Here is a 17,832-nt window from a genome sequence, read left to right as displayed (position 1 = left end):
GGTAGAATTGAGATGGATAATGAGAGAGATGGAGAGAGGTAGAATTGAGATCGATAATGAGAGATGGAGAGAGGTAGAATTGAGATTGATAATGAGAGAGATGGAGAGAGATGGATAATGAGAGAGATGGATAATGAGAGAGATGGATAATGAGAGAGATGGAGAGATGTAGAATTGAGATGGATAATGAGAGAGATGGATAATGAGAGAGATGGAGAGATGTAGAATTGAGATGGATAATGAGAGAGATGGATAATGAGAGAGATGGATAATGAGAGAGATGGATAATGAGAGAGATGGATAATGAGAGAGATGGAGAGATGGATAATGAGAGAGATGGATAATGAGAGAGATGGAGAGATGTATAATGAGAGAGATGGATAATGAGAGAGATGGAGAGATGTAGAATTGAGATGGATCATGAGAGAGATGGATAATGAGAGAGATGGATAATGAGAGAGATGGAGAGATGGATATTGAGAGAGATGGATAATGAGAGAGATGGAGAGATGGATAATGAGAGAGGTGGAGAGATGGATAATGAGAGAGATGGAGAGATGGATAATGAGAGAAATGGATAATGAGAGAGATGGATAATGATAGAGATGGATAATGAGAGAGATGGAGAGATGGATATTGAGAGAGATGGATAATGAGAGAGATGGATAATGAGAGAGATGGAGAGATGGATAATGAGAGAGATGGATAATGAGAGAGATTGATAATGAGAGAGATGGATAATGAGAGAGATGGATAATGATAGAGATGAATAATGAGAGAGATGGATAATGAGAGAGATGGATAATGAGAGAGATGGAGAGATGGATAATGAGATAGATGGAGAGATGGATAATGAGAGAGATGGAGAGATGGATAATGAGAGAGATGGAGAGATGGATAATGAGAGAGATGGATAATGAGAGAGATGGATAATGAGAGAGATGGAGAGATGGATAATGAGAGAGATGGATAATGAGAGAGGTGGATAATGAGAGAGATGGAGAGATGGATAATGAGAGAGATGGATAATGATATAGATGGATAATGAGAGAGATGGATAATAAGAGAGATGGATAATGAGAGAGATGGATAATAAGAGAGATGGATAATGAGAGAGATGGAGGTAGAATTGTTCAGAAGCAGAGTCAATAACAACTGTTGCTCACCACATCTTTACTGGTTAAGGCCTTGCCATCATTCAGGTGGTTCTTCAACACGTTACAGGCAGCCAACATCTTCTCACTCAACTCAAACCTGGAGAGACAGACAGACAGACAGACAGGACTCTGAATTTAATTCAGACAAATGGACAATTTCTTTATTTTCCAAATCTAGGGGTGAAAGTAGATTTTGTTTCTTACTGGTATGGGACCTACTATATTACGGCCTTATCACACTAATCCTAGAATTACATATAGAACCCCTATTAATGTAGTATGATCTCAGTGGGTCTAATCCTAGAATTACATATAGAACCCCTATTAATGTAGTATGATCTCAGTGGGTCTAATCATAGAATTACATATAGAACCTCTATTAATGTAGTATGATCTCAGTGGGTCTAATCATAGAATTACATATAGAACCCCTATTAATGTAGTATGATCTCAGTGGGTCTAATCATAGAATTACATATAGAACCTCTATTAATGTAGTATGATCTCAGTGGGTCTAATCATAGAATTACATATAGAACCCCTATTAATGTAGTATGATCTCAGTGGGTCTAATCATAGAATTACATATAGAACCTCTATTAATGTAGTATGATCTCAGTGGGTCTAATCATAGAATTACATATAGAACCCCTATTAATGTAGTATGATCTCAGTGGGTCTAATCATAGAATTACATATAGAACCCCTATTAATGTAGTATGATCTCAGTGGGTCTAATCATAGAATTACATATAGAACCTCTATTAATGTAGTATGATCTCAGTGGGTCTAATCCTAGAATTACATATAGAACCTCTATTAATGTAGTATGATCTCAGTGGGTCTAATCATAGAATTACATATAGAACCCCTATTAATGTAGTATGATCTCAGTGGGTCTAATCATAGAATTACATATAGAACCCCTATTAATGTAGTATGATCTCAGTGGGTCTAATCATAGAATTACATATAGAACCCCTATTAATGTAGTATGATCTCAGTGGGTCTAATCATAGAATTACATATAGAACCCCTATTAATGTAGTATGATCTCAGTGGGTCTAATCATAGAATTACATATAGAACCCCTATTAATGTAGTATGATCTCAGTGGGTCTAATCATAGAATTACATATAGAACCCCTATTAATGTAGTATGATCTCAGTGGGTCTAATCATAGAATTACATATAGAACCCCTATTAATGTAGTATGATCTCAGTGGGTCTAATCATAGAATTACATATAGAACCTCTATTAATGTAGTATGATCTCAGTGGGTCTAATCCTAGAATTACATATAGAACCTCTATTAATGTAGTATGATCTCAGTGGGTCTAATCATAGTATTACATATAGAACCCCTATTAATGTAGTATGATCTCAGTGGGTCTAATCATAGAATTACATATAGAACCCCTATTAATGTAGTATGATCTCAGTGGGTCTAATCATAGAATTACATATAGAACCCCTATTAATGTAGTATGATCTCAGTGGGTCTAATCATAGAATTACATATAGAACCTCTATTAATGTAGTATGATCTCAGTGGGTCTAATCATAGAATTACATATAGAACCTCTATTAATGTAGTATGATCTCAGTGGGTCTAATCCTAGAATTACATATAGAACCCCTATTAATGTAGTATGATCTCAGTGGGTCTAATCATAGAATTACATATAGAACCCCTATTAATGTAGTATGATCTCAGTGGGTCTAATCATAGAATTACATATAGAACCTCTATTAATGTAGTATGATCTCAGTGGGTCTAATCATAGAATTACATATAGAACCTCTATTAATGTAGTATGATCTCAGTGGGTCTAATCATAGAATTACATATAGAACCCCTATTAATGTAGTATGATCTCAGTGGGTCTAATCATAGAATTACATATAGAACCCCTATTAATGTAGTATGATCTCAGTGGGTCTAATCATAGAATTACATATAGAACCCCTATTAATGTAGTATGATCTCAGTGGGTCTAATCATAGAATTACATATAGAACCTCTATTAATGTAGTATGATCTCAGTGGGTCTAGTCATAGAATTACATATAGAACCCCTATTAATGTAGTATGATCTCAGTGGGTCTAATCATAGAATTACATATAGAACCCCTATTAATGTAGTATGATCTCAGTGGGTCTAATCATAGAATTACATATAGAACCCCTATTAATGTAGTATGATCTCAGTGGGTCTAATCATAGAATTACATATAGAACCCCTATTAATGTAGTATGATCTCAGTGGGTCTAATCATAGAATTACATATAGAACCCCTATTAATGTAGTATGATCTCAGTGGGTCTAATCATAGAATTACATATAGAACCTCTATTAATGTAGTATGATCTCAGTGGGTCTAATCATAGAATTACGTTTAGGGATCGGTCGAAATGAATGCAACTGTTACCCGGAGGAAAATGGGGGAGGGTTATGTTTTTTTATTTAGTCCAGGGGAGGGTCATGTAATTAGTAATTCATTAAACGTCAGTAGTTTGGAATTTACGTATTGAATTTGACTATGTAACTTTGGTCTTACAACCCCTCTCTCTTATTCTCCTCGCTGAGCCTGGCTGGGTGGGTACCTTTCCATTGGCTGTTCGATCAGTACCTCTTTGTGCTATCCAGAATGTGGACGTGTAGAGTATCTCGTGAATCAAATAGCGCTTGCAGTGATAACGTAGGGAGCTAGTGCGCAACAACAACAACAAAAACAGTGGTAGAAATGCCGCAATTGAAAACAACAACTTGGAACTCTGAAATCTCCGACTTCAGTGTGTTCAAGAAAACTGGGAACTCTGCAAAAAAAACTAGCTCCGACTGGGAAAATAGTTTTGAACGGTCATCCGTGCTTCTACACCTGCATTGCTTGCTGTTTGGGGTTTTAGGCTGGGTTTATGTACAGCACTTTGAGATATCAGGTGGTGTACGAAGGGCTATATAAATACATTTGATTTGATTCGATCCAACTTGGAATTCAAAGTGGGAATCCTTCTACAGCTAAAGACGAGTTCCCAGTTTTTCTTAAAAGCACCAAAAAACTCTGGTTTAGCACAATTGCATGGCTTCGCACAATTAAGAAAGTACCACAGCTTGTGAAAAAAGTTACCTTCACAATAATTTAAGGGTTTCTTTGTAGTCTCTGTCTACTGAAAAGAGTCTAGAAAAGTTCAATGGAATTTTGGAGACGAAAAAAGATGTTTCCTCAATGCGGAAAAAAACGAATGGATGAAATCGAGTGTTGGAGTTGCTACAGAATGGGGAAGACAACATGTGGATGGCTGGACTATCGGTTTGCCTACGAGTTGTTCTCCTCCTTTTTTTGGAAATATGTTTATCCTTTCATTTCCTATATGTGACCCGATTCAGGAAACTAGGCATATGTCACAAGTCACGACTTCACAGGAGAAATGTTTGAACTTAAAAAAAGATTTTTATCAAAATTAGTTTTTGGGCAGAAATGACAAACATAACAAACTTGTATGCCATCTATAAAATTGTTCAATTACGAGCCTTGTTGGTTAAGCCACAGAAAAAGTTAGCAACCTTCCCACTAGCCATGATTGGCTGAAATAATGAGTGGGCTGGAGATACCGACAGAAGAGTTCGGATTGGTCTGCCATATAGAAGGCTTCTGTCTATTTGAGCTGGTCAGTCTGTTGGTAATCCTGTCAAACGCTGCTTTTTGAAAATGTATCGTGTAGTGGAGCTGCATTGCTAAGTGTTGCTCTCCAAACTCTGGAGGATCAAGTTTTGAAATCAGTGGAATTAGAGTCTGATAGCTAACGTTAGCTGGCTGCCTCCCTAGCTGACGTTATTATTTGTATCCCAGAGCGGTTTGCTTTGCTAGTTAGAGCATAATGTCAGCTATCTAACATTGAACCTGGATGGTTAGCTCCCAGCATATTCATGCAGGGTAGTAACGACACGATTTGGCACCATGTTCATTGTTGTTTAACTAGCTAACGTTACATGATGTGTGATTTTACATATTGTACATCACGCGTTGAATATGGCCGGTGTCAGTAAACTTCGGAAAAAAGCGTAATGTAATTGTTGCCAGCAGTGCTGGTTAGGCTGTTTTCATGTTATCCAGAGGTAAACAAATCATCAGCCAGAGCATCAAATGTGCGATCTGAATGCTCCGAGAGAGAAACGAGATGGGTGGGGCTAAAGCTTAAGAGGGTGTGAACAATGCTGAATGGATGTAGACAAAGAAGAGTTCTTCACTGGATACCAAAACATTCAAAGGCCATTTTCTCAAAAGTGAGTTTACAAGTTAATCAACTTTCAAAGCAGAATTACTTTCCCATTGTTCCTCAAGAATGCAGTGTATGATACACCATTTTGTAGCTCTGAGTCTCTACTTTTATCCAATGTAAAAACACACAAAAAAAAGAAGAAATGATTTCACTGTGTAAATTCATTGGATAGGCCTTTAGGCTATTCACTGCAGTGTTATCCCTAATAATTCCTGTTTATCTCCCAGGAAAAGATAGGCTTAATAACTTGTGTGAGAGTTCAGTGACCAGCCGGTGGAAGACGAGACAACAGCACCCTCCTCAGGGGACAGAGACAGAGAGGGCCACCTCGCTTATAAATTATTTCTTACATTGTTAGCCCAGAAAATCTTAAGTGTTATTTCATACTGCCGGGAAGAACTATTGGATATCAGAGCGACGTCAACTTACCAACATTACGACCAGGAATACGAATTTCCCGAAGCAGATCCTTTGTCCGAACCACCCAGGGCATTTGAACTGATTTCAGAGGCCCAAAACAACGTCGCCGCCGCAGAGGAAGACGGAACGCGTGCCTCTGAATTCTGGTCAGAATTCAACCCTTCTGAGTATATTACCCGCTAATTTCCAGTCTCTAGATAGCAAGGTAGATAAAACGGGTTGCTTTCCAGAGAGACATCAGGGATTGTAACATACTCTGTTTCACAGAAACATGGGTCTCTCGGGATGTGCTGTCGGAGTCGGTACAGCCACCGGAATGCTTTGTGCGTCACGCCGACAGAAACAAACATCTCTCCGTGATGAAGAAGGGCAGGGGTGTATGTTTCATGATTAACGACTCATGGTGTAATTGTAACAACACAATTCACCTGACCTATAATTCCTCACAATCAAATGTCGACCATATCATCTCCCAAGAGAATTCTCGTTGGTTATTATCATAGCTTTGAGAATAATACAGTGCCACCGACCCGGCCCGCTACCAAGGACTGTGGGCTCTCCTTCTCCGTGGCCGATGAGAGTAAGACATTTAAACGTGTTAACCCTCTCAAGGATGCCGTCTGGGCCGGCATCCCTAGCCACGTCCTCAGAGCATGCGCAGACCAGCTGGCTGGTGTGTTTAGACATTCAATCTCTCCCTATCCCAGTCTGCTGTCCCCACATGCTTCAAGATGGCCACCATTGTTCCTGTACACAAGAAGACAAAGGTAACTGAACTAAATGACTATCGCCCCGTAGCACTCACTTCTGTCATCATGAAGTGCTTTGAGGTACTAGTCAACAATCATATCACCTCCACCCTACCTGTCACCCTAGACCCACTTCAATTTGCGTACCGTCCCCATAGATACACAGACGATGCAATCACCATCACACTACACACTCCCCTATCCCATCTGGACAAGAGGAATACCTATGTAAGAATGCTGTTCATTGACTACAGCTCAGCATTCAACACCATAGTGCCCTCCAAGCCCATCACTAAGGTTGAGGCCCCAGCCATCTGCAATTGGATCGTGGACTTCCTGACGGGCCGCACCCAGGTGGTGAAGGTAGGAAACAACATCTCCATTTCGCTGATCCTCAACACTGGGGCCCCACAAGGGTACGTGCACAGCCCCCTCCGGTACTCCCTGTTCACCCATGACTGCGTGGCCATGCACGCCTCCAACTCAATCATCAAGTTTGCAGACAACAAAACAGTTGTAAGCTTGATTACCAACAACATCGAGACAGCCTATAGGGAGGAGGTGATGGTACTCGGAGTGTGGTGTCAGGAAAACAACCTCTCACTCAACATCAACAAAACAAAGGAGATGATTGTGGACTTCAGGAAACAGCAGAGGGAGCACCCCTCGATCCACATCGACGGGTCAGCAGTGGAGAAGGTGGAAAGTTTTAAGTTCCCCTGCGTACACATCACGGACAAACTGAATTGGTCCACCCACACAGACAGCGTTGTGAAGAAGGCGAGACAGTGCCTCTTCAACCTCAGGAGGCTGAAGAAATTTGGCTTGTCACCTAAAACCCTCACAAACTTTTACAAATGCACAATTGAGAGCATCCTGCTGTATCACCGCCTGGTATGGCAACTGCTCCGCCCACAACTGCAGGGCTCACGAGAGGGTAGTGAGGTCTGCACAACGCATCTTCGGGGGCAAAACACCTGCCCTCCAGGACATCTACACCACCCGATTTCACAGGAAGGCCAAAAAGATCATCAAGGACAACAACCACCCGAGCCACTGCCTGTTCACCCCGCTATCATCCAGAAGGCGAGGTCAGTATAGGTGCATCAAAGCAGGGACCGAGAGACTGAAAAACAGCTTCTATCTCAAGGCCATCAGACTGTTAAACAGCCATCACTAACACAGAGGCTGCTGCTACATACAGACTTGAAGAATCATTGGCCACTTTAATAAGTGGAACACTAGTCACTTTAATAATGCCACTTTAATAATGTTTACATATCTTGCATTACTCATCTCATATGTATATACTGTATTTTATACCATCATCTATTGTACCTTGCCAATGCCACTCGGTCATTGCTCATCCATGTATTTATATGTAAATATTCTTATTCCATGACTTAGATTTGTGTGTATTAAGTAGTGTCACGTGTGCTCCATCTTCGGCATCTAGGTCACCAGGCTGCTCGTTATGACACACACCTGTCACCATCGTTACGTGCACCTTTTCACCATCGTTACGCACACCTGTCACCATCGTTAAGTGAACCTGTCACCATCGTTACGTGCACCTGTCACCATCGTTACGTGCACCTGTCACCATCGTTACGTGCACCTGCGTGTTACAAACTCACCTGGACTCCATCACCTCCTTGATTACCTGCCCTATATAAGTCACTCCCTTTGGTTCCTTCCCCAGACGTCATTGTTTCTGTTTCCTGTCTGTGTTGTTCCTGTTTCTTGTTTTGTTCATTAAATGATGTTCTCCCTGAACTTGCTTCCCGACTCCCAGCGCACGTCACAGGTAGTTGTAGTGGTTAGATATTACTGCACTGTCAGAACTAGAAGCACAAGCAATTGCTTAGTGTCTTCCTCTATATAGGTGCGGCAGGAGAGGAGCAGAGAATGGGGAGTAGAGACGCGGACCTGTGAGGACGTCGGATTTCCTACCTCAGAGAAAGCTTCTTTTACTGGGGCAACTTGACTCTTTTAACCAAGACAGGCTATATGTAGAGAGCAGCGTTCCTCCTGTAACTGTTATTAACAAAGGCAGGCTATATGTAGAGAGCAGTGATCCTCCTGTAACTGTTATTAACCAAGACAGGCTATAGGTAGAGAGCAGCGTTCCTCCTGTAACTTATTAACCAAGGCAGGCTATAGGTAGAGAGCAGTGATCCTCCTGTAACTGTTATTAACCAAGGCAGGCTATAGGTAGAGAGCAGTGTTCCTCCTGTAACTGTTATTAACCAAGGCAGGCTATATGTAGAGAGGAGTACACCTCCTGTAACTGTTATTAACCAAGACAGGCTATAGGTAGAGAGCAGCGTTCCTCCTGTAACTGTTATTAACCAAGGCAGGCTATAGGTAGAGAGCAGTGTACCTCCTGTAACTGTTATTAACCAAGGCAGGCTATAGGTAGAGAGCAGTGATCCTCCTGTAACTGTTATTAACCAAGGCAGGCTATATGTAGAGAGCAGTGATCCTCCTGTAACTGTTATTAACCAAGACAGGCTATAGGTAGAGAGGAGTACACCTCCTGTAACTGTTATTAACCAAGGCAGGCTATAGGTAGAGAGCAGTGATCCTCCTGTAACTGTTATTAACCAAGACAGGCTATAGGTAGAGAGCAGCGTTCCTCCTGTAACTGTTATTAACCAAGGCAGGCTATAGGTAGAGAGGAGTACACCTCCTGTAACTGTTATTAACCAAGACAGGCTATAGGTAGAGAGCAGTGATCCTCCTGTAACTGTTATTAACCAAGACAGGCTATAGGTAGAGAGCAGTGATCCTCCTGTAACTGTTATTAACCAAGGCAGGCTATAGGTAGAGAGCAGTGATCCTCCTGTAACTGTTATTAACCAAGGCAGGCTATAGGTAGAGAGCAGTGTACCTCCTGTAACTGTTATTAACCAAGGCAGGCTATAGGTAGAGAGCAGTGATCCTCCTGTAACTGTTATTAACCAAGGCAGGCTATAGGTAGAGAGCAGTGTTCCTCCTGTAACTGTTATTAACCAAGGCAGGCTATAGGTAGAGAGCAGTGTACCTCCTGTAACTGTTATTAACCAAGGCAGGCTATAGGTAGAGAGCAGTGTACCTCCTGTAACTGTTATTAACCAAGGCAGGCTATAGGTAGAGAGCAGTGTTCCTCCTGTAACTGTTATTAACCAAGGCAGGCTATATGTAGAGAGCAGTGTACCTCCTGTAACTGTTATTAACCAAGGCAGGCTATAGGTAGAGAGCAGTGTACCTCCTGTAACTGTTATTAACCAAGGCAGGCTATAGGTAGAGAGCAGTGTACCTCCTGTAACTGTTATTAACCAAGGCAGGCTATAGGTAGAGAGCAGTGTACCTCCTGTAACTGTTATTAACCAAGGCAGGCTATAGGTAGAGAGCAGTGTACCTCCTGTAACTGTTATTAACCAAGGCAGGCTATAGGTAGAGAGCAGTGTACCTCCTGTAACTGTTATTAACCAAGGCAGGCTATAGGTAGAGAGCAGTGTACCTCCTGTAACTGTTATTAACCAAGGCAGGCTATAGGTAGAGAGCAGTGTACCTCCTGTAACTGTTATTAACCAAGGCAGGCTATAGGTAGAGAGCAGTGTACCTCCTGTAACTGTTATTAACCAAGGCAGGCTATAGGTAGAGAGCAGTGTACCTCCTGTAACTGTTATTAACCAAGGCAGGCTATAGGTAGAGAGCAGTGATCCTCCTGTAACTGTTATTAACCAAGGCAGGCTATAGGTAGAGAGCAGCGATCCTCCTGTAACTGTTATTAACCAAGGCAGGCTATAGGTAGAGAGGAGTACACCTCCTGTAACTGTTATTAACCAAGACAGGCTATAGGTAGAGAGCAGTGTACCTCCTGTAACTGTTATTAACCAAGGCAGGCTATAGGTAGAGAGGAGTACACCTCCTGTAACTGTTATTAACCAAGGCAGGCTATAGGTAGAGAGCAGCGATCCTCCTGTAACTATGGAGACGATAGTCTAAGACCGGAGTAGCCGTTTGTTGCTTTGCTTTCCCATTTTGGCCACGGCCTTTTGGTCAACGGCTCAGTTTATGTTTATTTATTTTGTTAGGCTGGCGTTTCAACGTTGGACGTTACCTGTACTGGAGTTATTTTGTCGTGCGAAAGAAGACCCGTTTTTATAAACAATCAGCATAAAAGGAATCCCAACCACTGCCTCTGGTCTGTTCATGTTGTGCCTCCCACCTGTGTGCGGGTGCTTCGGTCAAGCTGATCCCTTCACACTTGTAATAACTAGCAATTCCTGTTTATCTCCTGGAGTCCCAGAATAAGCTAGTCTGGGCCTACAATAGCTTCCTGTTTATCTCCTGGAGTCCCAGAATAAGCTAGTCTGGGCCTACAATAGCTTCCTGTTTATCTCCTGGAGTCCCAGAATAAGCTAGTCTGGGCCTACAATAGCTTCCTGTTTATCTCCTGGAGTCCCAGAATAAGCTAGTCTGGGCCTACAATAGCTTCCTGTTTATCTCCTGGAGTCCCAGAATAAGCTAGTCTGGGCCTACAATAGCTTCTAATAACTAATCATTCCTGTTTGGTCGGTATACCACCTGTTTTCAAATCAATTTGCAAATATTCATGGAGCTGACATGCGATAATGTTAAATAATGGTGTATTTGAGTTTTCTTGGCATTTCATTTGAATTATTGTGATAGGCTCATGTCCGGCTTACTTTCTCCCCTGAAATCTCTCAACCAACCTCTCTCTCATCTCTTGCTTCTCTCCTCCTCCCTCCTCTTCACTCCTTCCCACTTCCACTGCTCCCTCGTTCTGGAATTCCTCTGTGTTCCTTTCTTCAGCTTCCTCTCCTCCTCCGAACACCTTCCCCTCCTCCTCCTCCTCTTCTTCCTCCTCCTCTGTTTCAGAGGAGCTGCTGTCCTCTGATTCATCACTCGACGTTGTCTCGTACCTGCATCAGAACGCCAACAGGGAAGATAAAGTCAACACTATCTCACAGAACTACTGCATGTCAGTCAGGTTTCAGAACGAAACTATAAAACACAACCAGCCAGCAGCATAATACTACACCAAACTTATTCCTGCATTTGGGCAGCCTGTAGATACTGTTGATTGATTTGGGCTGCCCGTAGATACTGTTGATTGATTTGGGCTGCCCGTAGATACTGTTGATTGATTTGGGCTGCCTGTAGATACTGTTGATTGATTTGGGCTGCCTGTAGATACTGTTGATTGATTTGGGCTGCCTGTAGATACTGTTGATTGATTTGGGCTGCCTGTAGATACTGTTGATTGATTTGGGCTGCCTGTAGATACTGTTGATTGATTTGGGCTGCCTGTAGATACTGTTGATTGATTTGGGCTGCCTGTAGATACTGTTGATTGATTTGGGCTGCCTGTAGATACTGTTGATTGATTTGGGCTGCCTGTAGATACTGTTGATTGATTTGGGCTGCCCGTAGATACTGTTGATTGACCGATTGATTTGGGCTGCCCATAGATACTGTTGATTGATTTGGGCTGCCTGTAGATACTGTTGATTGATTTGGGCTGCCTGTAGATACTGTTGATTGATTTGGGCTGCCCGTAGATACTGTTGATTGACTGATTGATTTGGGCTGCCTGTAGATACTGTTGATTGATTTGGGCTGCCTGTAGATACTGTTGATTGATTTGGGCTGCCCGTAGATACTGTTGATTGATTTGGGCTGCCCGTAGATACTGTTGATTGATTTGGGCTGCCTGTAGATACTGTTGATTGATCTGGGCTGCCTGTAGATACTGTTGATTGATCTGGGCTGCCTGTAGATACTGTTGATTGATTTGGGCTGCCTGTAGATACTGTTGATTGATTTGGGCTGCCCGTAGATACTGTTGATTGATTTGGGCTGCCCATAGATACTGTTGATTGATTTGGGCTGCCTGTAGATACTGTTGATTGATTTGGGCTGCCCGTAGATACTGTTGATTGATTTGGGCTGCCCGTAGATACTGTTGATTGACTGATTGATTTGGGCTGCCTGTAGATACTGTTGATTGATTTGGGCTGCCTGTAGATACTATTGATTGATTTGGGCTGCCCGTAGATACTGTTGATTGATTTGGGCTGCCTGTAGATACTGTTGATTGATTTGGGCTGCCTGTAGATACTGTTGATTGATTTGGGCTGCCTGTAGATACTGTTGATTGATTTGGGCTGCCTGTAGATACTGTTGATTGATTTGGGCTGCCTGTAGATACTGTTGATTGATTTGGGCTGCCTGTAGATACTGTTGATTGATTTGGGCTGCCTGTAGATACTGTTGATTGATTTGGGCTGCCTGTAGATACTGTTGATTGACTGATTGTGGGGCTACACATTCAACATGTTCTACTGGTTGCTTTTCAATGCAAACAGCAAACAGTAGAACATTTTGAATCTGTATCTCTGTCGTGAGTCTATCTGTAGCTCTTTAAAAACAATAATAATCAGGGACCCGTATCAATCCCATATCAACAGTATCTACAGGCAGCCCAAATCAGTCAATCAACAGTATCACTCAGTCTCTAGACCAGTGGTATTCAAACTTTTTCAGCAGGCACCCCATTTTTTCCTACAGAATTTCTGGCAACTACCTGAGTCGCATCCCCGACTGTGAATACCACTGCTCTAGCACCTGTTGTAATAACTACATCCTGCAGACCACTGACTGACCCTCCATTGACTCCTACAAACTGCAGGTTCTTCTTGGTTCCCAAAGAACCCTGGCGGCCATCTTTCTTCTTCATGATGGACTTCAGAGCGCTCTTACCACCTGGGAGGGATGGATGAAAGGGAGGAGACAACACTTATTAATGAACATATGAACCATTTGACCAGGGCCCGTGGGGCTCTGTAGGGAATAGGAACCATTTGACCAGGGCCCGTGGGCCTCTGTAGGGAATAGGAACCATTTGACCAGGGCCCGTGGGCCTCTGTAGGGAATAGGAACCATTTGACCAGGGCCCGTGGGCCTCTGTAGGGAATAGGAACCATTTGACCAGGGCCCGTGGGCCTCTGTAGGGAATAGGAACCATTTGACCAGGGCCCGTGGGCCTCTGTAGGGAATAGGAACCATTTGACCAGGGCCCGTGGGCCTCTGTAGGGAATAGGAACCATTTGACCAGGGCCCGTGGGCCTCTGTAGGGAATAGGAACCATTTGACCAGGGCCCGTGGGGCTCTGTAGGGAATAGGAACCATTTGACCAGGGCCCGTGGGCCTCTGTAGGGAATAGGAACCATTTGACCAGGGCCCGTGGGACTCAGTAGGGAATAGGAACCATTTGACCAGGGCCCGTGGGACTCAGTAGGGAATAGGAACCATTTGACCAGGGCCCGTGGGCCTCTGTTACCCTGCCACACACACACAGGGGCTCCAGCTATCTCAAACATTATAAATGGGCTGTTGGTGTTTTCCAACAGTAGTAGGGAACAGTATAGTTCTGTGCCTGAGAAGCGTTGACCAGATTGAGAGGCCAGTCCAGCCGTAGCACGGTATCGTGCAGGAGTAATGTATTGTGTGTGTGTGTAAGAGTGTTTTCCCAGACTGGAAGTAGTTCTGTGTGTTGTCAGATTGGTAGTAGTTCTGTGTGTTGCCAGATTGGTAGTAGTTCTGTGTGTTGCCAGATTGGTAGTAGTTCTGTGTGTTGCCAGATTGGTAGTAGTTCTGTGTGTTGTCAGATTGGTAGTAGTTCTGTGTGTTGCCAGATTGGTAGTAGTTCTGTGTGTTGCCAGATTGGTAGTAGTTCTGTGTGTTGCCAGATTGGTAGTAGTTCTGTGTGTTGCCAGATTGGTAGTAGTTCTGTGTGTTGCCAGATTAGTAGTAGTTCTGTGTGTTGCCAGATTGGTAGTAGTTCTGTGTGTTGCCAGATTGGTAGTAGTTCTGTGTGTTGCCAGATTGGTAGTAGTTCTGTGTGTTGCCAGATTGGTAGTAGTTCTGTGTGTTGCCAGATTGGTAGTAGTTCTGTGTGTTGCCAGATTGGTAGTAGTTCTGTGTGTTGCCAGATTGGTAGTAGTTCTGTGTGTTGCCAGATTGGTATTAGTTCTGTGTGTTGCCAGATTGGTGGTAGTTCTGTGTGTTGCCAGATTGGTAGTAGTTCTGTGTGTTGCCAGATTGGTAGTAGTTCTGTGTGTTGCCAGATTGGTAGTAGTTCTGTGTGTTGCCAGATTGGTAGTAGTTCCGTACCGTTCAAGGCGCTGGACATCTGCTGGTCCATGCGGTGTTTCAGCGTGGCCGGGCTGGGCGGGGACCTGGGGTCATGTGACACTATCTCCGTCTGGCTGACCTCTGAACTCTGGATGACTTCACTGGACACCTGCAGCTGACCCCGATCTGGACCAATCACAGAAGAGGGGAGGAGTCAGATGCAGAAGTGGACACAGGACGAGGACAGATATAGACAGAAGTGGACACAGGACGAGGACAGATATAGACAGAAGTGGGCACAGGAAGAGGACAGATATAGACAGAAGTGGCCACAGGAAGAGGACAGATATAGACAGAAGTGGGCACAGGAAGAGGACAGCTATAGACAGAAGGGGACACAGGAAGAGGACAGCTATAGACAGAAGGGGACACAGGAAGAGGACAGATATAGACGGAAGTGGACACAGGAAGAGGACAGATATAGACAGAAGGGGTCACAGGAAGAGGACAGATATAGACAGAAGTGGACACAGGACAAGGACAGATATAGACAGAAGTGGTCACAGGACGAGGACAGATATAGACAGAAGTGGGCACAGGACGAGGACAGATATAGACAGAAGTGGATACAGGACGAGGACAGATATAGACAGAAGTGGGCACAGGAAGAGGACAGATATAGACAGAAGTGGACACAGGAAGAGGACAGCTATAGACAGAAGGGGTCACAGGAAGAGGACAGATATAGACAGAAGGGGTCACAGGACGAGGACAGATATAGACAGAAGGGGTCACAGGACGAGGACAGATATAGACAGAAGTGGACACAGGACGAGGACAGATATAGACAGAAGGGGTCACAGGAAGAGGACAGATATAGACAGAAGGGGACACACAAAAACTACAATAGCTGAGAACGACACTCAAATACTAAAACAGGAGTCTGTTTTTAAAAGTGTTCAGATGAGGCAGTTATAGAGTACAACAGGAGTCTGTCTTCAAGGAGTAGAACACCTGACTAGTTAATTTCTCTGATCTGCTTCCAGAGACCGTCTGTCTGGTTCTATGAGGCTACTGGACTGGAAGCAGTTAGAGACTTGGCTTCAGCATCATCTGATCAACTACCACTGGAATGTCCTGCTTCTAGAATTCACCAACATTATTTGAATACTCAGCGGAGTCCATATAAGCAGCGAGGTGAACAAGCATAAAGGAGAAGTGGGCCGATTATGTGCAACAGCAGACATGTATGTACTCTTCTATCGCACACCCAAGTGGTACCAAGTAGTTGCTAGAAATGACTGCCCAGCACATGTCTACCAGGCTACCATTCCAGCGTTACATAACAGAGAAGGGTTATGAATCAGTTGTAGACAGAAACAACAAGTGTCCGTTGAGTCTTGGTTCTGCCTGTTCATCTAGGGCTCTGAAACCCAAAAGGATACCGACAGCTGAAAGGTACTGAACACAACCTCAAGAGTTAACCAATCCTGTGAACAGGTTAGGAACCTCAAGAGTTAACCAATCCTGTGAACAGGTTAGGAACCTCGAGTTAACCAACCCTGTGAACAGGTTAGGAACCTCGAGTTAACCAATCCTGTGAACAGGTTAGGAACCTCAAGAGTTAACCAATCCTGTGAACACGTTAGGAACCTCAACAGTTAACCAATCCTGTGAACAGGTTAGGAACCTCAAGAGTTAACCAATCCTGTGAACAGGTTAGGAACCTCAAGAGTTAACCAATCCTGTGAACAGGTTAGGAACCTCGAGTTAACCAACCCTGTGAACAGGTTAGGAACCTCGAGTTAACCAATCCTGTGAACAGGTTAGGAACCTCAACAGTTAACCAATCCTGTGAACAGGTTAGGAACCTCGAGTTAACCAACCCTGTGAACAGGTTAGGAACCTCGAGTTAACCAATCCTGTGAACAGGTTAGGAACCTCAAGAGTTAACCAATCCTGTGAACACGTTAGGAACCTCAAGAGTTAACCAATCCTGTGAACAGGTTAGGAACCTCAAGAGTTAACCAATCCTGTGAACAGGATTATCAATAATCAATAATAATAATAATAATATCAATAATATGCATATCCTTGCTTCAGGTCCTGAGCTACAGGCAGTTACAGTGGGGATAACAAGTATTTGATACACTGCCGATTTTGTAGGTTTTCCTACTTACAAAGCATGTAGAGGTCTGTAATTTTTATCATAGGTACACTTCAACTGTGAGAGACGGAATCTAAAATAAAATTCCAGAAAATGACATTGTATGATTTTTAAGTAATTAATTTGCATTTTATTGCATGACATAAGTATTTGATCACCTACCAACCAGTAAGAATTCCGGCTCTCACAGACCTGTTAGTTTTTCTTTAAGAAGCCCTCCTGTTCTCCACTCATTACCTGTATTAACTGCACCTGTTTGAACTCGTTACCTGTATAAAAGACACCTGTCCACACACTCAATCAAACAGACTCCAACCTCTCCACAATGGCCAAGACCAGAGAGCTGTGTAAGGACATCAGGGATAAAATTGTAGACCTGCACAAGGCTGGGATGGGCTACAGGACAATAGGCAAGCAGCTTGGTGAGAAGGCAACAACTGTTGGTGCAATTATTAGAAAATGGAAGAAGTTCAAGATGACGGTCAATCACCCTCGGTCTGGGGCTCCATGCAAGATCTCACCTCGTGAGGCATCAATGATCATGAGGAAGGTGAGGGATCAGCCCAGAACTACACGGCTGGACCTGGTCAATGACCTGAAGAGAGCTGGGACAACAGTCTCAGAGAAAACCATTAGTAACACACAACACCGTTATGGATTAAAATCCTGCAGCGCACGCAAGGTTCCCCTGCTCAAGCCAGTGCATGTCCAGGCCCGTCTGAAGTTGGAAGTCTGGATGATCCAGAGGAGGAATGGGAGAAGGTCATGTGGTCTGATGAGACAAAAATAGAGCTTTTTGGTCTAAACTCCACTCGCCGTGTTTGGAGGAAGAAGAAGGATGAGTACAACCCCAAGAACACCATCCCAACCGTGAAGCATGGAGGTGGAAACATCATTCTTTGGG

At 43.4% G+C, this 17,832-nt stretch overlaps 1 protein-coding gene across 4 annotated transcripts in view; it reads right to left on the bottom strand.

The window, feature by feature from the left end:
* The window catches only part of kank1a (KN motif and ankyrin repeat domains 1a), a 212,569-nt gene that overhangs the window by 14,631 nt on the left and 180,106 nt on the right, over positions 1-17,832 (bottom strand). For all 4 annotated transcript variants that reach the window (XM_071352454.1, XM_071352457.1, XM_071352455.1 and 1 more), the window contains 4 exons: positions 14,801-14,947; positions 13,291-13,390; positions 11,338-11,547; positions 1,167-1,254 (listed from right to left, as the gene is read on the bottom strand). In XM_071352454.1, coding sequence (XP_071208555.1) covers positions 1,167-1,254; positions 11,338-11,547; positions 13,291-13,390; positions 14,801-14,947 — 545 coding nt within the window. The remainder of the gene's footprint in view (positions 1-1,166; positions 1,255-11,337; positions 11,548-13,290; positions 13,391-14,800; positions 14,948-17,832) is intronic.

The sequence above is a fragment of the Salvelinus alpinus genome, chromosome 19 (genome assembly GCF_045679555.1).
Source record: "Salvelinus alpinus chromosome 19, SLU_Salpinus.1, whole genome shotgun sequence".
Lineage (NCBI taxonomy): Eukaryota > Metazoa > Chordata > Actinopteri > Salmoniformes > Salmonidae > Salvelinus > Salvelinus alpinus.
Note: the sequence above shows the minus strand (reverse complement) of the source record. Positions and strands in the feature narration are given on the sequence as shown.